This window comes from Lasioglossum baleicum, chromosome 10, assembly GCF_051020765.1.
Source record: "Lasioglossum baleicum chromosome 10, iyLasBale1, whole genome shotgun sequence".
Classification (NCBI taxonomy): domain Eukaryota; kingdom Metazoa; phylum Arthropoda; class Insecta; order Hymenoptera; family Halictidae; genus Lasioglossum; species Lasioglossum baleicum.
Genome location: NC_134938.1, coordinates 13,326,426 through 13,351,096, shown reverse-complemented (window position 1 = coordinate 13,351,096; position 24,671 = coordinate 13,326,426). Strand labels below are relative to the sequence as shown.

The 24,671-nt window shown below is 39.4% G+C and overlaps 1 protein-coding gene and 1 long non-coding RNA gene across 2 annotated transcripts in view; both read right to left on the bottom strand.

Annotated features, from left to right (window-relative positions):
- Positions 1–677: 677 nt before the first annotated feature.
- Positions 678–3,916, bottom strand: LOC143212781 (uncharacterized). Its single transcript, XM_076431915.1, has 2 exons — positions 1,992–3,916; positions 678–1,571 (listed from the first exon to the last, which is right to left on the bottom strand). The coding sequence occupies exons 1-2, from the start codon at positions 2,189–2,191 to the stop codon at positions 1,337–1,339; spliced, it is 435 nt and encodes a 144-aa protein (XP_076288030.1). The 5' UTR covers positions 2,192–3,916; the 3' UTR covers positions 678–1,336.
- Positions 3,917–4,032: 116 nt separating this feature from the next.
- Positions 4,033–24,671, bottom strand: part of LOC143213170 (uncharacterized) — a 137,303-nt gene continuing 116,664 nt past the window's right edge. The window contains exons 2-4 of the long non-coding RNA XR_013009891.1: positions 5,821–6,245; positions 5,652–5,737; positions 4,033–5,574 (exon numbers count right to left, since the gene is read on the bottom strand). This is a non-coding gene — a long non-coding RNA (uncharacterized LOC143213170). The remainder of the gene's footprint in view (positions 5,575–5,651; positions 5,738–5,820; positions 6,246–24,671) is intronic.

Here is a 24,671-nt window from a genome sequence, read left to right as displayed (position 1 = left end):
AACCTCCGAAAAACTGAACTTACAATTTTTCATAAGAATGATTTTTTGAAAAACGTTTTATAGGTACTTTTGAGCAACATTTGTATATTTTGCATCGTCACACGTGGAATGGAAAAATGGTTTCTAGCCAGGAACCATAACTGTTATAATCAAAAAGAAAAAAATCATAGAATAACAAGTATTTCATCGATTGAAATCGTATTGGTTACAAATACGTAAGTATTATAAGTAACCGAAAATTGTTCTCTTGTTGGTGAATGTTATCGTTGAGAGAAATTCATTTCGATCGCTCGTAACAGTTATCAATGAAGGAAATTTTTGTAATAGTTATTATTAAATAGTACAACTTTCAAATGGTAGACAACCAATTATTTCATAAATTTTTTATTCGTAAAATTAATTTGCTACAATCAACATTTAATGTGACAAACAAAAACAGATTTTGTGTTGTTCTTTTGGTCTGTTGATTCGTCTTGTTGTACGAAACCTTCTCAATGAATTTCACAGGCTTGCTTCATCCGAAAAAGTATAGACAACTCGGTTAATTAAATAAGCAACCAAAATGAATTTGTTCCTCAATAATTATTATGAACAAGTGAAAAGAAATTCGATCATCGATAACTGTTATGAGCGATCGAAATGAACTTCTCTCATCGATAACTGCTTTGAGTAATTGAAACAGTTTTTCTTCATCGATAACAGTTATCGAGAGGGATCCAATGTTTTGGACACTAATAACTGTCATTTGTAACCAAAAAGTATAAAAATCGACATTTTTTAATCATTTTGTTCTTCAATCATTTTTTTCTTTATATATTGTGTACATTATCTTAAATTTCAATAATAATCAACTTTTTATTAATGATTTTTTTTGTTTTTAGCGTTAGGTTAGGTAAGGACTATTCTCATTTCACATAAAGATCCGGAGACTAATTGTAATTTATCAGAAGTCGGAGAACGTGGAATTTGTAAACCGTTATTTGACAATTTTAAACGTTTTTGTTTGTAATATGCTTTTCTGAAAAATATGTTATGAGAAATTTATTATGAGAAATCACTGTTTACCATCAGCATTTTTTGAGACAATTTTTATTAAGATCTGGAGACTAATTATAATTCGCCTAGAAGTCGAAGAACGTGGAATTTGTAAATTTAATTACCTGTAAATTGGAAATTGCACGTTTAACAATTTTAAACATTTTTCTTTTCAATATTGAAATCACATTGGTAATCAAATGATCAGTTATCCAGGTATATTAAAGTTAATTCGAAAATACATGGCTCTATACAAACACAGGTAAACAAACAAAAATATTTGAAGACGCACAGTGTTCAGTCAAACCTTCTTGACTTTGGGCATAGGTTCTTCCGCGAGGTTCCTTCTTGCGGGTGTCCAGTATTTCGGCATCGCCGGTCGCGACGTCTGTCGACTCTGTTTTCGAGTTTTAGTCCGCGCGTTTCGTTGCTTTGACTTCCCCGTTTTCTTTTTCTTCTCGGTCTTCCTCTTCGGTTTCGGTTTCCTCGCGATTCTACGCCCTTCGTTCTTCACCATCGCGTTTTCCGGATCGAATCTGCAAAATCAATGCTTTCTCAGTCGAAGGGCCTCATTTCGTGCTCAAAAATAGACATAGAAACAATTTAAATCAAAAACTTAAGAGAAAATTAACTATACAAAAATTACAAGGTTGACAGTTAGAATTTACTTTCGTTCGCGAATAACTAATAAAATTAATGGATTCTTCATAAACAGTGCAGAGGAAAAATTTTCGGCTCCTGGAAGAATTTTATTCTCGTGGAAACTTCGACGAAAATATTGTGGAAGGGATACCGTGTCGACGGTTAGAATTTACTATGTAAAGACACTTAGAGTTTAAATGAATTAAATTGCTAATAAAGAATGCAGAGGAACCAAAAAATTTGCGGCTCCTGGAAGAATTTGATTCCCGGTGAAATTTCGACGAAAATGGAATGGTTGTGGGGTTGATCGTCACCTAAATTTGTTATTCTTCTTGGTGAGGATCCCGAAGTCGAGTCCCCGGCGAAGGGCCACGGCCACCTGCCTCCGAAATCCCTTGCCCACCGCGATGTCATGCCTGTTGCTGATCTGCTCGACGATTTCCCGCTCGGAGAATCCATTTAACGGTTGCTCGGTCCTCAGGAGGTCGTAGACGAGGATCGACTTTCGCACCATCTCGGTAGTTACGACTCATTAATAGATCGATCGAGCCAAAGATTCACCGGCACCGGGCATAACGCGCGTCGAAACGTCTCCGGATGTCATCAGCGGTCGGAACTTGTCCGCTTGTTTGCTTGGATCGTTTCCATCTGACTAGCTTCGCCTAACTTGCTGTTTTGTTTTCTGTCTGTACCGCGTGTACGGTTTCGAACGGAGCAAAGAAATTCCTGGAATGACTCCTGAGGTGATTTCAAACAACTTTTTCCTTTGCGAAAATATTCTCCGAGGTTCCGTTCAGGAGTTATTAACGATGAACACGGGCCAATTGGGGCGTGGCAACGGCAGGCGGACTCCACTCCGGCCAATGACAACGCCGCGATCCACGGGACCCGCCCCCGAGGCGGAGTCTCGAGTGTTTTTCGTGAATAACTCCTTAACGAAGCCGCGGAGAATATTTTCGCAAAGGAAAAAATTAGTTGGAATTACGCGAGGAATCATCCCTACCAAGAAATACATTTTTGGGACGTTCTGTATATGTTTAATAAGTCGAATATAATAAAACAGTATTTTTAAATTCGGCTAATCGGCTGCGGCAGATCAGGGGAATTGAGGGGATCACGGTTAGTGGGAAACATCGTGGAGGGGGAAATTATTTAAAACATGTTCGAGGTAAATTATATGTTATGAACATCTGCAGGATGTTATAATAATCTTAATAATCAGGTAATAAAAAATGTTAAAAATTCGTGTCGTCATCAGCTTCGATGGTTTGTCCCACAGTGGTCCTCGCAAGATGGCGGCGGCAGAAAAAAAGGAAAATCGATGTACAGCAAATCGGTAGACCGTTAAACGTCGCGCACCTGAGTGTCGGTAACCGTCCGTGTTCCCCCGTCTTCAGCATATCTCCAGAATTCCGTAGCAGTCCTCGAAGCCGGTCTGGTGTTTGCCGAGAGGGATGCGGATGCTGGAGGGTTTAGAAGGAGCGGGTGACTGGGCGGCTTTGAGGATAACTCCCGAAGGAGAGCACAGGCTGGTAGGGATGAGTCTCTCTCTGAGCTAGGCGTACGAAATTGGGGGTGGAAAGAGGGTGGAAGAGATGGTTGGAGCTTGCGTGCGCGCGCGCGCACGCTGGTGCTTAGAAAGAGAGAATACGGCTGGATGGCCAGCGACTCTGATTTCCGTCGGGAATTTCGCCGCATCCGACGCAACCAGGCGAAGCCGCCTTTAATCATTCGATTGCCAACGCTTAGTGGTCCTTCCCCGGCGAGGCCGATATCTAACCGCGCACGATATTTACTTAGCAAGTATCCGCTAGACCGGACCGTTCCTCAGCGCGAGAACGGTAAATTAATTTGCCGTTTTTCTTGCCGCGAGTTCTCCGACAGTCGCGTCTCCCAACTTGAGACAGCTTTCTGGGAAATTTTTACGCACGCGAGTTTCTTCTGATCGCATTGGTTCCAGGGCTGTTTTAAATATTACGAGTAGAGGGTTGGTCATCGTGAAATGACGTTTTAAAGTTCGCGCTGTTCTTTGCTTGTGAGGTTAGGGTTCGCTCTTCAACGGTAAACAATTTTGCACTGTAAAAATTGTAAACTATACGAAACTGTTAATGGTAGACTGTGAGAAATTGTTAATTGTAAGAAATTATTACTTGTACATTGTAAATTGAACAAAATTATTAACTGTACATTATAAATTGAACAAAATTATTAATTGTACATTGTACAATAAATTGTACAGAATTATTAATTGTACATTGTAGAATAAATTATACAAAATTATTAATTGTACATTGTAGAATAAATTATATAAAAATATTAATTGTACATTGTAGAATAAATTGTACACACTTATTAATTGTACATTGTAAATTGTACAAAATTACTAATTGCACATTGTAAATTGAACAAAATTATTAATTGTACATCGTACAATAAATTGTACATTGTAAATTGAACAAAATTATTAATTGTACATTGTAAATTGTACAAAATTATTGATTGTAAAAAATTGTTGATTGTAAATTGTAAAAAATTACTCATTGCAAGAAATTGTTCATTGTAACTTGTAAGAAATTATTGATTGTAAAAAAGTGTAGATTATAAATTTTCTTGTAATTTAAAATAACACTGCCTGATGAAAGACTCTGTGCAACGCTAAGCCGATATTGGTGCTGGAGATCGTGATGGTTGAGAGGCGAGGAGGCACGGAAGGGCAGGTTCCATCCTTGATCGAGGATCGAGGAGAAATCAAAGTCTCTCCCCTTTCTTCGCGCAGCAGCGGTGGGATGGACCCCGTGGGGCATCGGTTTCCCGGTTTCCTCGGAGCTTTTTCCAATTGTGCCCGCGCCCCCTCCACTCCCTGCGCCCCTGGTCCTCTCGAAGTCAGGGCAAGTGGATTATTGACGGCACGAAACAATGGCGTAGCTTTGTTCCGCGCACTTCGGACGTAATATGTTCGATGCACAGTAGGGCCTGTCCGTCCGTCAGTTTTGTGCATCGAGTGGCCCGGGTAAGCCGAACGAGTGCTCTTCCAAATGCCGAGTCAAGTACCGGACCGGTACATCTGGCTGTCTGATCGGTGTTTATTAAAAATCATACGAAATCATATCCACCGCAATACTAACGCACCGATGAACACCCGGTCAACCGTAGGAAGTTGCCGGTCGACAGGAAATGTTAGGTTGTTGCGTACAAAATGCCCGATTTTTTATTCATCCCCTTGACTTTAGAGTTTGCTGAGATAGAACCAGACCTCATGTAAAAATACAATATGCAGCGTTCATTTTCTGGATTGGAAAGCTTCTATCGAGATGCACTAATTTATTAGTGGCTGGTAGAAAGCGTTTTCACAAATTTTACAGGTGGCCTGGATAATTGCCACAAAATAGGTCCTTCCTCTTCTTGGCTTCAAAGAATGCTAAAAAAGATCTAATATTCATTCACTGGACAGGTTAGCTTCTATTCAGATCTACTAACTTACTACTTGCAAATAGGAGGCATTGTTACAATTTTTAAAAATGTCCAAACTCTGGATAAGTGTCACAAAACAGGTCCTTCCTCTTCTTGGCTTCAAAGACTGCTAAAAAAGACCTAATATTCATTCACTGGACAGGTTAGCTTCTATTCAGATCTACTAACTTACTACTTGCAAATAGGAAGCATTGTTACAATTTTTAAAAATGTCCAAACTCTGGATAAGTGTCACAAAACAGGTCCTTCCTCTTCTTGGCTTCAAAGACTGCTAAAAAAGACCTAATATTAATTCACTGGGCATATCAGCTTCTATTCACATGTACTAACTTGCTCATAGAAAGCATTGTTACAATTTTTAAAAATGTCCCATCTCTGGATAAGTGTCACAAAACAGGTCCTTCCTCTTCTTGGCTTCAAAGACTGCTAAAAAAGACCTAATATTAATTCACTGGACAGATCAGCTTCTATCGAGAGATGTACTATAATTCATAATTGATTACAATTTTAGAAGATGTCCCAACCCCCTGGATAAGTGTCACAAAATAGTCCTTCCTCCTCAGACTCACGTCCTAGTCTTGAAAACGAACTGAAAGTACAAAATGCTCATTCAGTGGACAGGTCAGGTAGTGTTATTATCTTCCGACGGACAGGACGAAGAATCGAAATTACCCAGCTCGCGTTGCGCGGCTCACGAGGAGACCAGGCTCGCGAAAAGATCTGATAGTTTAGTTCGGCTGAGTGCTCGTCTTATCCCCGAGGACAGGAGGAGAGGAGGTCCCCGGGACGATCTTATTGGCCCTTCTTCAAAGAGGCAGCCAGTTGCTCCCTCGAGATGGCACAGAAGGGGAAAAGATGGTCGAGTTGAATTAATTCCTCAACTATCCTTCCTCCGGTCCTTCGTTACGGCAGTTACGCTGCGCAACTCGAAATGTAATCGCCGCTTCTTCATTCTTCTTTCCACTGTCGCGACGTCGTCGTCCCGTCGGATCACATCCCGAGTGTTTGTTGCTATCGAACATTTTCTCGAACCTCTCTTTCTTGCATTCTGCTCCGAAATTTTGGGGGACTTTCCAACCCTTGACCTTGGAAATGTCCTTTAAAAATTCAACGATTTAAACTTAACATTTCACTTCATATTTACACAATGTAAAATATTTTAACAAATTATTCGTCAAAATGATCAGTGACCATTTAGGATCATCGGATTTTAGATTTTTTAAAATTATTCTTAAACTTAACATTTTACTTTATATTGACGATATAAAATAATTTTTTTGGGAGGGACTAGAATTTTTTCAGATTTCTTCATAACTGAAAACTGAAAACCCACCCTCACAGTTCGAGAGTTTGTTGCTATCGAACATTTTCTCGAACCTCCCTTTCTTGCATTCTTCTCCGAAATTTTGGGGGACTTTCCAACCCCTGACCTTGGAAATGTCGTTTAAAAATTCAACGATCTAAACTTGACATTTTAATTCATATTTGCAAAATATATAAAATATTTTAACAAATTATTCGTCAAAATGAACAGTGATCTTTTAGGATCATCGGATTTCAGATTTTTTAAAATTATTCTTAAACTTAACATTTTACTTCATATTGACAATATAAAATATCTTTTTTTGTGATAATTTAGGATGTTCGAAGGGATTAGAATTTTTTCAGATTTCTCATAACTGAAAACTGAAAACCCACCCTTACAGTCCGAGGGTGCTGTAAAAAAGTTTACAGTTGAATATATTTATATTTGATATTCATATCTATTGAAATGATAAACAGTGAGATATATTAAAATTGTATCTAAATCCACAAATAGTTATATTAGTAATAGTTGCACATTAAACAGTTATTAGCATAAATTCGGCCCAAATTTAAGCTTAAGGTGCGATATTGTCCTTGACCTTGATTTGAGGACAAATATTTATAGGGGTTGGGATGAATGGGATTATTTAGTCTAAAATACTTTATACTAAAAATACTAAAATTGTGTTCTTCGTAGTTCTACAAATTTTTATTATATTGCTGACTAGCTCTCGAATTTCGAATATCGAGACGCTGTATATATTTTTATACAATACATATGTATACGTATGGTATGTAGTGTAGTGTGGCCCTTTAAGGTGGTTGACAATGGAAATTGTTCAAGGTACGAGAAGGTGGTTAAAGATGATCGTTTAAGTCTAGGAACGTTTGCTCGGAGATCCTCGATCATGACTAAAACGACTTCGGGACAGAGAAAACCGAGGCCGCAGACACGAAACTCCGGAAATCCCTCCCCTCCAGTCCGGTTCCCCGGTGCCTCTGGGAATAGCAAGGTTTTGCTATGGTGAATTTTGCCATGGAGGCCGTGATCCAACGTGCAAACATCCCTGTGGGCAAGAGCTTCGATTCGGTATCCGCCGGCGGTAACTACCGTGCAACCCTCGAGACTTAAAAGTGGTGCTCACAGTCGAGCTAAAGTTCCTTGTTATTCCGTGGCTTAATGGCTTAGTCACTTTCTTGCTATGATAATACAGTCGTCATTTGACAATTGTTCGTCGCGTAACAACGGTCCCGGTTATTCTATGTATTTAAGCGGCAAATCGGAATCAATCTTCAGCAAATGAAACTCTTCTTCAACCCCTTACTACCCGCATATTGTTGTTTACATTTATTCAAAAATGTACTTCCTTGAAAGGGCTGATTCCTGACGTCAGCCGAAGCAACTTTTCCCTTTGCGAAAATGTTATCCGAGGTCTCGTTAACGAGTAATTAACGAAAAACGCGGACCAATCCGAGCACGGTTACAGGACTGACTCCGCCCCGGCGACACGCCCCCCTGAACGTGGCGTTGGCATTATAGCCCGTGTTTTTCGTTAATAACTCCTGAACGGAGGCGCGGAGAAAATTTTCGCAACGAGAAAAGTTATTGCAAATGACCTTAGGAATCGTCCTCTTCAAGGAGATCGTCAAATAAAAATTTGACCTTGAAATTGAGGGTCAAGGAGTTTCTCTAAAATTAAGTTTAAGTCAAGTTAAGCTTGCATTCTACAATCGGACAATCCGTATGCAGCGAGCAAATACATTTTTCGAAGTATACATATAAGAGAAATCGATATTTCCGAATGAAAGAAATGCTAGTCGAAGGGATGGAACGCGACGGAAAGCAACGTAGACGAATTTCGAATTACCGTGCCGAAGGTTTGAGCACCGCATGGAGTCTCCTCGAGGGGTGGGGGGTGGGATTTGACAGTGGCTGGTGGCTTCGAGGGATTCAATATAATCGCGCAATAAAATTCACTTACAAGCTATAGCCGTTCCTCTTCACCCTCGAAGAACGGCGCGCTTCTTCCGCCCCCTCGATTCGTTTCTCGCCGGTCCGAAAAGCGAGGCTTTATCCCGCTCGAAGCGTTCAGAGGGGAGCACCACAGAGTATTATCGTTCAGCTTTCGACGGAAGCTCCCTCGACGTCTCTCTTTTTTTCTCCGCTCTGTCGAGAAACTTCTCTCCACTTTCTTCCTCCGCTTCTTCATCCCCTCCCTTCGTTCTGTCACCCCCCTCCCGCTCCCCAATACCGTTCTACTGTTGTTATTTTTCTGTTCGACCGCTTTTCCCTCCACCAACTTCTGCCGGAAATTTGTTCAATCCATCCGGGATTTAGCGCGTGATTCGAAAAATATTAAAGAGGAAAACAGTTGTGACCTTGTATGACCTTGAAGATACGTGAAAAGACGTAATACTCCATCTAAAAAATTCGAGGCCACTTCCATTTCTACAAAAATAATTACTACACGGCGGACCTTTATGCATTTGTGGCTTCTGAAAATTTTCACAAAATGCTAGAGTATGGACAGAATTTAACACGATTTTTATTTCTTCCAGACCTGCAGATGCAACTAGACTTAAAATTAGTACCTTTCTCCCTCGAATTACGATGTATTTGGTATGTGATCCAGTAGATTTGTACCCGGCGCGGATGCAGGTCGAAGTTTCAATCCTCTAGGATGAATAGTTGAGGAGCTATGATCGCTTAAAGTTGAGCACTTTTGACAGATAAGGGCGCCGCCATATTGGGTTGTAGTGACGAACGCGAGCCGCTTACCTAACCAACTCAGTAAACAGCGTGCGACCGTCTCTACAAACTAATGTGGCGGCGCCTTTACCTGTCAAAAACAGTGAAAAATGCACAACTTTAAGCAAGCATAACTTCTGAACCATTGATCCTAGAGGATTGAAACTTCGATCTGCATCCGCGCCGGGTATAAATCTACTGGATCACACATACCAAACACATCATAATTCGTAGAAGAAAGGCACTAATTTATTACTCTTACAAATGTCCATCAATCCAGAGGTGTAGATTCACACCTACTACGGATGACCATTACTTTTTATACACCTTGTACACGTATTTGGTTTCTCATAATTTTAGTTTCACATCGGCAGTCTATAAATTGCAAAGTTTTTTGGTGGTTCTTCTGGTGGTAATTGTTTTTACGAAATCGTAACTGCGTGTGTGTTTTCTGTTTAGAGTGTGGTTTGCAGTCACAGCAATTTTGTACGGACAACAGGTCTACCTTAAACTTTGCTTGTCAGAGTCGATTGATCGACCACACTGGCTTCCATTAAATTATGCACAGGCAATCTCGTTCGTCGACGACACGTCGATCGGGACAATGTGCGTTACGATGTAAATATAATAACAACCTCGTTGTTTCCATGCAACGCCGCGGTACGCCGTGACGTTTTGTGACGGGACACGCGCCCGGAAATTACGTTGCTCTCCTTTCGGTACGGGACCACAATGGATGCTCGTAAATTATGCAAAGAATTTTCAACTCGCTCTACCCGTTTGTCTACGTTTTTCATGTTTCTTAGCTTCTCGTTAATTAAAATAAGTTTGGTCTCTGAAATAATTTTCATCAACATATTTTAATTCACAGAATTCTGTTAAAAATATTCTGTTTTTGGTAACGTGTGAAATTTCATTAATTCTTAAACAGTTTAATTATTTGTAAAATTTAGTTCTTCAATTTAATTGGTTGTGGAATTTACTTCTTCTAGAATTTAATTATTTGTAACATTTACTTCTTTCAATTTAATTGTTTGTGAAATTTACTTCTTCTTGAATTTAATTATTTGTAAAATTTACTTCTTTCAATGTAATTGTTTGTCAAATTTACTTCTTCAATTTAATTGTTTGTGAAATTTACTTCTCCTTGAATTTAATTAGTTGTAAAATGTATAATGACGTACAAAATTGACTCCTTCTTTAATTAGTTTATACAATATGCGGACAAATTAATCGTCTAAATTATTACCTGCCCTTAAACAGTGGACTCCGAACCTAAGCTCCGTTCGCAAACGGAACCCTTTGTTGATACTTTTCATTCATGAATCTCGCCCCATAGTGCGCAATCGACCTAACAAATATTATACTAGTGGCTCTAGTTCCAATTTATCTAACTTCACTGTAAATAATAGTTTAGGTTGCAGCATCGATGGCTCCGTTATAAAATGATTATCAAACATTTTCATGAATTTCTGAATTTTTTTACTTATCTACATATATGTATTATTCAGAACACACTCTAGATAAAAAATATATAACCCATGCAATTTTTAATATTTTTGCTTGAAATAAATAACTTACGTACTTCGGATACCAATCGATATAGTTGCGGAAAATCTGAATACAACCATTTTTTTCGGGATTCTGCACGAGTATAAAAATGATATTTCAATTAATTGTTCTAGAGAATGGAGTTACGCGCAAGAATTTCGTGCACACCGTCCAACCGCAGGAATCGATGAAACTCGCGGAATACAAAATCTGATTCGTGCGACTCGGATAATTTCCGACAACCGGCCGCGAATTGGTTAAGAATACAGTTGCTTATTACTTGACTCGAGCCGGACCTTGTGTTTGACGAGACGAGGTTCTGTGTACTTAAATCTAGGAAGGGAAAGTCGCGACGAGTGTCAACTTGGCAGTTTTCGCCTGCGGACGCAACATATTCTCCGTGTCCAAATGTGAAGTAGTGATCACTTTCACCGAGCTAAACGCTGGACAAAGGACTAATAATCACGAGAATTATGATCGATACTCTTCGTTTCTCCAGGCTCGAAAAATTTGGATCTCCTTCGACATTATTAGTTGCACAGGATCACTCAGGATCATTATTTGAATGAATAAAAAATTATTCAAATAGATACAAATTTTCATGGTTTTAATGATATATATGTATATAAATAAATAAGCATTCGGAAAAGTGTTCCAACAAATTTTGTGAATAAAATGAATTTGAATGAATAAAAAATATACATGTAATTAGATTAGATTCGATTAGAAATATATAATTAGAATGAATAAAAATAAATAAAAATTTTTATGATTTCAATGATAAAAATAAATAAGCATTCGGAAAACTGTTTCAACAAATTACAAATTATCATTATTGTAATAAATAAAAAATAGTAAACATCAATAAAAATTGTTACAAGATGGAATAAACGTGATAAATATTGGAACAGGATTGTTGATACAAACATTCGGAAAACTGTCCCAACAAATGACAAATTAACTGGCGGTGGCCGTCAGGATCATTATTTTAATGAATAAAAATTATCTGTTTATAAGATGGAATAAATACAATAAATATTGGGACAGGATTGTTGTTACAAACATTCAGAAAACTGTTCCAACAAATGACAAATTCACTGGTGGCTCTCGCGATCATTATGTAATGAATAAAAAATAATAAACATCAGTAAAAATGTTTACAAGATGGAATCAGGATCTTTATTTTAATGAATAAAAAAATAAAAGTAAATAAAAATGATCTGTATACAAGACAGTTTTTTTCTACAAAATTGTTAAATGCAAAAAATTGTTGATTGGGCCAGATAAAAAATTGGGAAATGTTTCCCGACTTGTCAACAGTGATTCCCATGGAAAAGATATGTGGCCCGTTGAACAAGAATCACCGATCGTGTTCACACACAGTGTCATCCCTCTCGGTTTTATCAACGAGCTTTCATCCCCTTTCTTTTCGCGGTAGCCAGTTCGCTAGCGAACACAATTAGACGCGAGCCGTAGCTGTATTCGGTATTGCGAATGTTGACTCGGAGTATATTTGTCCAGCAATGGAGGAGCACCGGTTGGCGATGGTGGTGGTAGTGATAGTAGACGGGGGTGGCGTCCTGGCTCAAATATTGTGCCGGTTCATTCAGCGCCGTGACGATCATAGACGCATTATTCCAGCGTCGCGGAACACGAAAAAGGTGGACGGAGGATGGCTTTCACGGGGATCGAAAATCGCGATGGACGGGGGTGTAGGGGATTGCGAATTGCAATTCTGCCGGATTGATGCTTCGTTCGTCCGGGGATATCAATCGCTATAGGGTCTCTTTTCCAACCCCTTGTCCACCGGAGAAGAAATTTCTCACACGTCATACCGGGTGGTAAATTATTAACAATGCAAATATCGACGAATCTTAATTAACCCCTGAACAGAGTCCAATAAATTGGTTTTGTTAATGTACAGCTATTCGAGAATACAATTCCTGAGATCACTTCAAGCAACATTTTCCTTTGCAGAAATGGCGTCCGCGGCTTCGTTAAGGAGTTATTAACGAAAGACACGACCATGCCAACACACGTCTAGGTCGCGCTCTGATTGGTCCGTGTTTTTCGTTAATAACTCCTGAACGAAGCCGCGCACGCCATTTTTGCAAAGGAAAATGTTGCTTCAAATGATAGTAGGAACTTTCAGACCCGCTGTAGATATAAATTTTCTTCTTTTTTAGGAAATTACACGAACTACAAAAATGTTCTATGGCCAACATGTTACTCTTGACTTATTGAAATTGTTAGGGGATGATAGCGCGATTTAATTTTCACCGATTTGATATTTTTGTACACTGTTTCGAACAAAATGAGTTACTTAATAATATGATGACGACTAATTGTAGGTAGAACAGAAAACTGGAAGATTGGAATGATTAAGAATGTTGGTATAATATATTCCAATTTATTAAAATTATCCAAAGAATTAGTATTGAACGTATAGAAGGATGTAGAAATGATTTGTGTGTTTAACAAACAACGTAATCGTGCGAGCGACGAATTAATTAGTACAATTAATTGTATAAACCTTGAGGAATGAATGTTTTTTTCTGACAAACGGATTACTCGCGATAGAGTTCGAAACAGCATTTTAATTCGCGCTGAAACGCGTATAATGAATTAGGTATAAATGATGATTGTGGAGGTAAATTTTTATTATACAATTTGTAATAAAATTGTACGGTAACCAGAGATATTATCGTACACACACGGGGGATCGCCTCTATATATTCTTCGCGGAAAATTATTTCGTTCAAATATTGCACGATAAACTCTGTCCCGTATTATTTAAATTCGCAGAGGGTTTATATCATTTTTCGCAGATTATATCATTTAATTTTGATACAGTGCCGGCGTTTTTATACATCCCGTTGTTTACATTCGCGTCGACGCGAACCGGGGCGAGTCCAGTTAAATTATTTAAATTTCGGATGTAATGAATTTATTTATACCCGACGGGAAACGATACGGTAACGACGTTGATTAAACAACCTGTAATTCCTACTATTAAGTGAAATTTAGTTGAGCACAATGATTACTCTCTCTCTGTTAACATATTTCATCCCCGTTTTTCACGTATGTCGATTTTGCAAACAACTCCGAAATAATGCACCGCGGATATAAAATTTCTAGTCGCGCTTCAACTTTCGCAATGAATTCGTTTGTTTTGCTCTTGTCGGACACTTTTTCCCCACGATTAAAACACCCTCGAAAATTTAGCAACGTCATCAAAATTATCAGTTCAACATAATTAAACATTTACTGAAATAAAATGTTTTTATAATCATTTGGTGGGTCTAGTACGTTTAATAGTCATTAAAAAGAAATTTGGGGGTTGCAACAAAATTGTTTTCAAAATTTCAACCCCATATCTCGACCGGAAGGGTAGATATGGGGTGAAATGAAAAACTCAATTTCTGTCCTATTTTCTCTATTCCACTGTGTGCGAAAATTCTGCAGAAAATCGAACGGTTGTTAAACACTCGGATAGAAATGCTCAAATGAATTCATATTTTCCCGTGGAAAATCCTGGTTGGAAAAAATCGAAAACCTCGGAGAAAATCGGATAATTGCAGATTTTAAGAGCGACGACATTTGATGGTTGAATGAATCCTGAAAAGAAATGCAGAAAATTTTTTAAAAAGAATTGCTCCGGAATTTTTCAGATCGATCACGTTGGAGGGATCTGCCTGAGGGGGTGTGAGAGGGAGAGAGAAGGGTAGTTTGGAGCGTCGGCGACACGATAAAATTCACGGGCCAATTCGGAGAAGCGGCTGGCATAATGCGCGAGTCGCGCGGCCTGATGGATTTATGGTAGCTGCAGGACTTTTACGAGCAGCAGGCGCTCCGGGTTAGGTCCTGCGAGACCAGCTAAAACGGAGATCGGAGGCCGCTGGTTGGCTGCGGCTGGCCCCGCCTTTCATCATCGCGATCCCGGTGACTACGTGTGTTACATCCTGCCGTTTAAGTAGATACGTACACGCTCGTAGTCGGTGAATCGCGCGCTACCTTGTAATAAGTGTCTACCGGTTGATTCACGACAGGGGATCGGAACATGGCGTTCAGCCGATGCCCCGATATTGCTCTCGAATCCTTTTCCCACCCCGGAAGACGAGCACCCGAGGAATACATATGAATTTTATTGGAGATCTTCGACAAATTTTACCCATTCGACACTTAGGGCTACTCGTAACGTTATCATACTATTTTTTCTTTACCGAAGAATATTATTTTTACACTGTTCCATTAGCCGACAAAATAACCCCGAAGTTTCGAAACCGAACATCAAATACTTTCCCTATAAAAAATTCCTGAAGTTCGCATTAACTTTTCTAATTTACTCCAGGTCTCTTTAAGGGAGGTGTAGCCCTTAACACTCGCGGTGAAAATTCTCATTTACTTTTCCTACGCAGGGGAGACCATAGTGAACTATTTTTTGTTTACCGAAGAAATATACCCCCAAATTTCTACACTGAACATCGAATACTTTCCCTATAAAAAATTCCTGAAGTTCGCATTAAGTTTTCTCATTTACTCCAGGACTCTTTAAGGGAGGTGTAGCCCTTAACACTCGCGGTGAAAATTCTCACTTACTTTTCCTAAGTAGGGGAGACCATGGGAAACTATTTTTTCTTTACCGAAGAAATATCGTATTTTTACACTGTTCAATTAGCCGACAAAATGACCCCCAATTTTCTCGCGACACTGAATATCAAATGCTTTCCCTATAAAAAATTCCTGGAATTCGTATTCATTTTTCTAATTTACTCCAGAACCTTCCCCCCTTAAGGGGTGGCTTAATACTCACCGTGAAAATTGACATTTACTTTTTCTGAGTAGGTGAGACCGTGTGAAACTGATTTTCGATTCGGTTGACTAAATTTTGGATATAGAGAAAGTTTCATAACAATTTTATTAAATTTAACGTTAGAGTGACACTCCAGTTTAATTATCTGTGTTTCTTGATGTCATATGAAAGCGTAGGATCAAGGTGAATTTACTCATTTATAACCCAATGACTTCCAAGGTCATGCAAGGTCATACAAGGTTAGAAATAAGAGAAATATGTACTTCGAAGATTTTTGAATATTAGAGGGATACTCTAGTTTAATTATCCATGTTTCTCGATATCATATTTATATCGATATCGAATTTACTAATGTATAACCCAATGACTTCCAAGGTCATCTAAGGTTAGAAATAAGAGAAATACGTAGATTGAACATTTTGAAATGTCATTTAAATTTGACAACAATTTACTGACGATACGTGCGTCTTGTTGAGGGGTTGGGAGGAGATTTTTCTTTCGCGGACGCAAATCGACAGTGCGCTGCGATGTCAGCGCAGAGGGTTAGGAAGAACGGCCGTAAAAACAGGCCGACAGCTGAGTGTACATAGGAGACTGTGCCGTCTTTCTTCTTTCTTTCTCTCTTTCATTCGTCGTTTCGAATTCTACCCCATCGTCGGGGTGCCCGTTCTTTCGCCCTCTCTCTCTCACTCTCTCTCTCTTTCCTGTTGCAACCCCGAACGGTCTCGCGCGCGCGAGCGAGCGAGCGCTCATGCTGCACCTCGGGACCTATGCAAACACGGCCTATTCATTGGCCAACGTGCACTCGTATATTGCCGGCGCCGACGAAACGAGCGGAACAGAGCGCAACCGACGCTGTCGCGTCCCTATGATTTAATGAATGATTGCATCGTCGTTCGCTCGATTGATCCACCCCATCTCTGAGCCGGTTGGTATCCCTGGCCAGCCTGATGCCACCTCTTCGACACCCTAACTTCATCGTCTTGAGGGGTACACTGACCTTCACAGCTGTTTCTCTTCATCAACTTTCGGGAATTTCTCCGGCAGGAAATATTAAACTCTTCGGGTTACGATTTTGCACGCATACTTGTTGGTATCTGAGGTACATAGCAGATTTTTTTCAAGTGAAAATAACCAAAATTACAGAAGTTATCTATTTTTTTGTAGAACATGTTTTAAGGGGTACTCCAGTTTTTGAAATACCATTTTGGTGACAACCAATTTTTCGACATTTCTTTCAGGTGAACTAATGAACCTCCTGCATTGGGATTTTTTATACGTATTTATTGATATTTGACGCACATGTGTGATTTTTTTCAAGTAAAAATAATCAAAACCACGTGAGTTATATATTTTTAGGTTGAATGTGTTTTAATGTGTTTTACTCCAATTTCTGGAATACCATTTTGGTAAAGACCAATTTTTACACATTTTTTCCAGGCGAACTAATGATCCTTCAGCATTGGGATCTTTTATACGTATTTATTGGTATTTGAAGCACATGTGTGATTTTTTTCAAGTAAAAATAACCAAAATTACAGGAGTTATACTTTTTTTTGTAGAATATGTTTTAAAGGGTACTCCAGTTTTTGGAATAATGGGAATTACGTTCTCTATGTGCATAAAACCAACAGTCTGTGGACTATGTAATCAGCATTCGTGAAGGTCACCAATATTTCTACTCCAGTGACGTCGTATTTTTAAATTAGACATCGATTCGTTTGTTGAAGAGAAGGTATAAATACACTCGGAACACAAAATTATACAAAATAAACAATTTTCAAGGATGCAATAAAAATGAGTAAACCTCATTATTATAATTAAGAAACAAAACTATTTTGTAACTATGTTCGCAACCTCTTCATTCACGTTCCCAGATAAACGGCGCAGAGTATCGAAAAAAATATTCAGATTTGCAATTATCAATTGATTTCCATAAAGTGTGCGAAATTTTTTTCTGATTTCTAAATATTTGAAGTTCGCCGACTGCGTATAGATTTTTCCTGTGTGACTAACAATATTGTTAATCGGATTCGTTGTATCCGCAATTAGTTAATCCAGAGAAACGGAACCGGATTGCAGGTGAAAAATAATATGTATTATCTTATGTAAATCGGAGATACGAATCGCGCGTTAACAAATGGCATTGTTAGATAACACTCGACGATAATTATCTTTCCTGTTGGACAATTATCGTTCGTCAAGCGGTTTTCAAACGACATTTTACGCTCTCCGAGTGTGTGTGCTAAAATCTAATGAATATTAGCTCTATAATACACACACACATTATATACTATACTTTTATTACAAATAAATCAATAGAGCGACTCGGTGTACTTAAGCCTCTCCCAACAGAACGGAGTTGAGTCAACTCCAGTCGACGGTTCGTGTTGTTAGTCAAATAGATCCGAGTGTCATTACCGTCTCGATTCATTTATATGACACTTGTTCGGTAATACAACAAAGACCTTTGTTTACCTAGATCGTTCGATATTTATCGTAGCCGGTTATCTAATTAACAAATAACCGGGGCAGACCGATCTCCATAAATTTTCACCATGCACCCGGCAGACCGTAGATTATTTCGATGAGAATAAATAAAATTATTCGGAACAACTCGGATTAAACGAGCAAACATTCGGCGAAATTTAAATTGTAAAAACATGTGACATTCTCCTTCCCGCTATAAGCGGTGTTTCACGGACTGCGATATTTAGAACAAATGTTGTCATTATCTTCGTGCGAATCAATATTTTCCGACGGATTTTTAACCATTTTTACGCACAACAATGTAAAAAATTGTATAATTTGTCAACATTTCATATTTGTCTGTACGATAAATAATAAACATGTACGAACACTTTTTAATTTAATACAAAGATTTTGATGGAAATAATTAATTACACAAATTTAATTCATTAATTACTCAAGGAAGAGAATTGTTAAAAAATAATAAATATGTACGAGCACTTTTTAATTTAATACAAGGATTTTGATAAGAATAATTAATTACATGAATTTAATTAATTAATTACTCAAGGGAAAGAATTGTTAAAAAATAATAAACATGTACGAGCTCTTTTTAATTTAATACAAAGATTTTGATGAAAATAATTAATTACACAAATTTAATTCATTAATTACTCAAGGAAGAGAATTGTTAAAAAATTTTGTTAGAAATATTTTCGATAGAGAATAAACTATGAATAGATTATAAATATAAATAAACTATATAAATATAAATATAAATAAACTATAAACACAAGTAATTAAAAGCGGCAAAAATTGTTATAAAAACTAACCAAAATCTGAAGATTAAAAATTTTTTTTTATAGATTTGCAAAGAGGGTGTATTTCAAATTCTCATTATAAACAACATAACAAAGTTAGAAATCGTGACACTGACATCTTCCTCCAAAACTCTGAGCGACAGCAACTTCAAATACAAACTCGAATTTAAAAAAAAAAATTTTACAAAATTTAAAAAAAATTAAAAAAAGAAACTTTAGGTTCTCTTCATCTAACATTGTTACAGATTGTCTATACATATTGTCATCGCGAGAGCGGGGATTTCGAATAGCGTGTGATCGAGAAAATGCGAAAATTCGTACCCCAAATGACAGGGTGGACACTAGAAACCGAAAGCAAAATAGCATCTCGGGGCCTCGGGTGGGAAGTGTATCAATGGTGCACTCGAGTTCTGATGTAAAACCACAGCTTGCCATGACACCAAATTACTCGCGTGTTCGCCAGAGCCCTGAAGACCGAAAGGGCCGTAGGAGCAGGGTCCGCAACCCCCGCGTGGCCGGTTAAGGGCCCTCGATGTCATCGCTACAGGAACGTTACTTTTCCTCTCTCTCTCGATCGGGGGGCTTTCGTTTCCGAGACACGCAGCATCCGGTCGTGGCGCTCTCGAGTGTCCGGGCTGCGACACGAACCACCGGGATTCACGTTCCTTTTATTTCGGGACGTGGTCTGAAAAAATCGCTCCCTCCACCCCCTCGATCCATTTACAAAAATGTCCTCTCTATTTAATTGCCTCGGCCACCCCCCGTCCTCCTTCTGACCATTTTTTCGGACCGTGAACTCGAATTCGTTAGTTTCCCATCGACAGGGTTTCGATGGAAAAGTTTCCTTTTATACAAAGTAAAAATTTGTGCCATTCATTTCAAGCTACAGGAGTATAAAAAGAAGATTGAAACAAAAACTAGGACCCAAATGTTGTTCAGAACGACCACTTTGAGAACATATTTCAAGGTCAAATGTTGTTCGCCTCGTTTTCGAATTGATCATCCTGCAGAAAGCTATTCAAAATCTAATAATTACATTCGAATGGTAAACTGCATGAATAGAAAAGTAGTTCGGAGGTCGGCGGTGGGCGTGGTCCATTCAGGAGGAGCTCTCCTCGCCCCTCCCCCTGCAGAGATAAGACTTGCATTACGTCTCGGAATTACAGGAGTATAAAAAGAGAATATCTAAAAGACCCAGGGTCAAATCGATGTCCAGAAAGACGACCTTGAGAGCACATTTCAAGGTCAAACGTTGTTGACCTCGTTTTCGAATTGATTACTCTTCAGAAACCTATTCACAATCTAATAATTACATTCGAATGGTAAACTGCGTGAGTAGAAAAGTAGTTCGGAGGTCGGTGGTGGGCGTGGACCATTTACGCGGAGCTCACGCTGTCCCTCCCCCTGCAGAGATAAGAGTCGCATCGCGGGCATCAAAGCCAAAGGGGTCTCGGAATTATTGGAAAACCACCGGTGACAATCCAGCGACAGGAACACAGAGGAACACAAGCGAGACAGCGAGAGGGAGAGAAAAGGGGGGAAGCAAGCGAACGAGAGAAATAAGCGAAAGAGGAGAACGAGGGGGTGGTAGGAAACGCTGGGACAAGACCTCAGAACGTCTGACGCGACGAGCACAGCCCCGGAAACTTTTCCGTGGAGTCTCGAGGGTAGAGTTTCAAGTCGCATTAGACTGGTAAATTCTGAAAGGCACCCCCTGTCCGCGGAACAGAACACCCCTGCCACGAATTCGCGCGACGACGTCTCTCTCCCCCCACCCCCTTATCTCGCGAGCTCTCCCTTATCCTCCAGCACCGGCCTCAAAGAGATTCTTCGAGACTTCGAAGAGCAATATAACAAGAGGGACCGTGGCAGGAGGACGGTAAGGGGAGGGGCAAAAGAGGGGGGGACGAAGTTTTATTAATTTCGAAAGTTCCGAAACTGATAATTAGATCCCCGCGGACCCTGAGGCCGCCAGAGGCGAAGAAACTCAATTTCTGGGTCGGTCCGTGGAACCGTTTCACGTTTAATTTTCTCTAATGTCGCTTCCTCGACGCTTCCGGCGCGCCTGCTTCCGGTCTCTCGCGTTATTGTATCCTGGGAAAAGGTTATCCCGGGGGTTGACCATCCCCTTTCCTTCATGCTCTGGATACTTGGAAATTGTTTTGGGAAATATGTAGTCTGTTCGATCGGGGAATTTTTCACAAATTTTTCAATGTCACAATATTGTTCAACGAATGCATAACTGTCATACGAAAGTTATCTGAATGTTTTCATCGTTTTTAATACTGTGGATGAACTACGTATGCAAAATAAAATTTGCGTAATCAAGCTTTGTAAAAATTAATAGCTTTTTCCATTCAAAATTGTCTAGCAGGATATTTTTCATTTTTTTTCCGGCTCCTAACAAGTTTCGGTGCCTGAGACACTGTTCCGAGAAATTTCCCTGCCCCTTCGTTTAAGGGATGAGGGTTAAAAGTCTAAACTTTACCTATTAATTTTATTCTTATTTTATTATTATTGTTAATATTTTTCCATAATTTTATATTAACTATTAAGGGTTGAAAGGATTTCGCAATCCCTTTCAGTGACCACCTTTATAAAAGATCAGAAATCGGTGGAATATTGTTAAATAATTATTTAAAGAAATTATGATGAATCTGCAGAACAGCTACTTATCCCACGATTTCGATCATTTCTGTGGATTGCATATCTGACCACCCATTTAAACAGGACTTTATCTCATAATTCTCGACTTAAAGAAATACAGAGTGTCTCAGCCTAACTATCTCCTGTATTTTTAATGGCACAAAAAAAAATATTTTTCGCATAATTTAAATGGTATCGAAGGAAGAATATCGTAGAAGAACAATTTTGTTTTTCCTGGTAATTTTTTCATAGTTTTATCAAGGTCATCGTTATTTTTTGTCGGGAAACCTTATTTTTTTATTCCATCCTGTTGATGACTTAAGCATATTCAAATGTATTTTTTCAGCCGCTATATATAAGGTGGAATAAAAAAAAGTTTTCCCAATAAAAAAAATAACGATGACCTTGAAAAAACTATGAAAAAATAACCGGACAAAAGAAATTGTTCTTCTATGATATTTTTCCTTCGATACCATTTAAATTGTGACATAAATATTTTTTGTGTCATTAAAAATAAAGGATATATTTAGGTGGCCTCCTTCAGCTGAGACACCCTGTATATTCTTATTTATGCTGTTTTTTGCAACTGACTAAGAAAAATGTTATCTTCCATAATATGACACTCACTCGAAATAAATGATTTAATACAGCAAAAGCTTGTTTACGCAACACGTGTCGCCCTTGTAGGCAACGATGCAACACACTCGTTTGTTATGTGTAGTAATGTATATTGAACTAATGCACTGTAAACGGTATATCGCTCTGTCACGCATCTAATATATGCGAGCGGAAGGTGATTTCGTTCCGAGTCGCCGAATTTCCATCGATAATCCCCCGATTCCCGTGCAAATCTTTCGTACGTGCGCGTGAAAACGCGAAAAAGGCCGGTGCCCGTTAATTAACCAATTTTATCCCCGGCGACCGCAATAATTCGCCGCGTTTCGACTCCGCTCTGTTTGTTCTGGAAAATGTTTATCGGCCGGAAACAAGTTATAAGCATGCGGAACGTCGAGCGCCGCTTTTTAACCGGCCATTATCGCGATCCGTCACGACCCATTAATTGCGTCGCTCTCGATCGTGGCTAAATTTTCAAGAAGTCGAAATCGATAAACCCGGGAAAACGAACGGGGAAAAAACATGGCGATCGGAGTGAGGGAAACGCAGAAACTCGGGACAATGAAGAATTCATTCAACAAATTCAATGATTCCATAAAAATCAACATAGTTGATTAATCTCAGAATTTGTTCAGATAATTGAAAATCCCAAAAACAAGAAATTACTTCGGTCAATGTGTAATGAAATTGGTGTTGACGTATTCGTGACACTTTTCTGATTAAAATGAGCCCAAACACGGCATACTTCAAAGCATATTTACTGAAACCTCGATTATCCGAACCATTTAAATTCTCCTGACGTAAATCGGTCAATTTAAAATGGTCCTTATAGAACACGATTCATTGTTGTACAAATTAGTAAATATATGTATAGAATAACCTAAAAATTGATTTCATTCCTTAGCGACTTTGTTACATTAAAAGCACCATTACAAAATTCTTGAATCTTTACAATATTTTACTGTTTTATATTTCGCCCAACCAATTTCTTCATAAATCCATAAAGATCCGCAGTCTAGACATAATCTTCACACTCATGTCCTACCGACCAGTTCGGATAATCGAGGCTCCACAGTATCGTGGATTAAACAAGCAAATATGCTCCAAACTGCGTCGTGTTTGGATTCATTTCACTCAGAAAAACGTCACGGATATATTTCAGTAAAACATTTACAAAAAAAATCAATAAAAACGAGATTGTTTAAATAATTGCCAATATTATGTTTCGTGCGTTCTTCTCTTCCACAATCGGCCCTAGCATCGCGAGATTAAATGACATATCCGACTGAACCGTCTTCCAAATTTCGCCACCCTCGAAATCCGCACCCCCTTCCCGATTCCCGTAAATCGCTGGGAAATAAGCGTTTCATAAACAGGCGGAATATCTCGATTATTATGCGCGTCCGTTCCCCCCTTGATCGACGGCATGTGAGAGAGTATGGGGGGTGGAAGAGGGGGTGGTATCAGAGGGAGAGGGAAGTAGATCGAAGGAGCCGGGCGACAAATCGTTATTCAAATCCCCGAGTAAATTCCGGGCGAACCGAGCAATATGTAGCGTTTAACCGGCATTATTCGTGACCCTTGATCGCAACGGGGTTACCGATGCCAAGGATCGTAGCCTGAGGGGGAGGGGGACGACGTGTGTCCGCGTACACTCTAATCGCGGAGCGCTTTGCCAATGCACAATGCACAAGATCTCTCTCTCTCTCTCTCTCTCTCTCTCTCTCTCTCTCTCTCTCTCTCTGTGTGTGTGTGTGTTACGGGGTTGCAGCATTTAAACCTCCCTTCCTTGGCCCGTGACTAGGGACCGTAGCCACCCTCGCTACCATTTCCAGAGAGGGGCGCCTAAGCCTCCCTGTCGCTCAGGATTACCGAGACTCTGATTCGCTCGTCGAATATATCGCGGCGTGTCTCTCGGTCTTGTTCGCGTCCCGGACCAGGACAACCACCCCCTGGGGCCACTTCGGATCCGGGACTCGTCGAGATCAACCCCACCCGAAACAATCGACGGGATTGTTTTCGACGAGGGCGACCACCACCGTTTTCATCGGGCTCTCTTTTCACTCGACTCGCAGTGGACGCACCCCGGGGGTGGTTTCCAGCCTCACCAACTTTTATTGGGACCAACCCCCCCCCCCCCCCGCGATAGATAAGATCCACGACCGGCGAATTATGACCGGCTAACTCGCCTTTGTTGCGGCCTTGACGGGGGTTTTATTGTTTTGCCCCGGGGGTGTGATTCGGAGATTTTTCATTCAATTTTTGGGGTGGTTTGTTGGTGTCTTTATACTGCATACTGATCCGCAGTCTAATAGTCACTGATAAAATGGTGCACGGTTAAATTTACATATCATAAATTGATAAATTTATTAAAAAAATTTGTTTTTGTTCCGCGTGAAAATCTTTCGGCGATACTGATGAGTTTGAATTTTAGAAAATCATTTTAGCCAGCCACTCCATACATACATGTCGTTGAAAAATATTTGCAAAAACTCTGTGTTCATCCTCTGAAATAAAACGAGGGAGACTGAACGTTGAAAACATTTATCGGGAA

Bases quoted from the DNA above. Each gene is read 5' to 3' on its own strand.
- LOC143212781 (XM_076431915.1), bottom strand. From the start codon at position 2,191: ATGGTGCGAAAGTCGATCCTCGTCTACGACCTCCTGAGGACCGAGCAA. The intron at 1,572-1,991 runs GTGACGATCAAC...TTGATTTTGCAG, and splicing joins AAGAAGAATAACAAATTTAG to ATTCGATCCGGAAAACGCGA.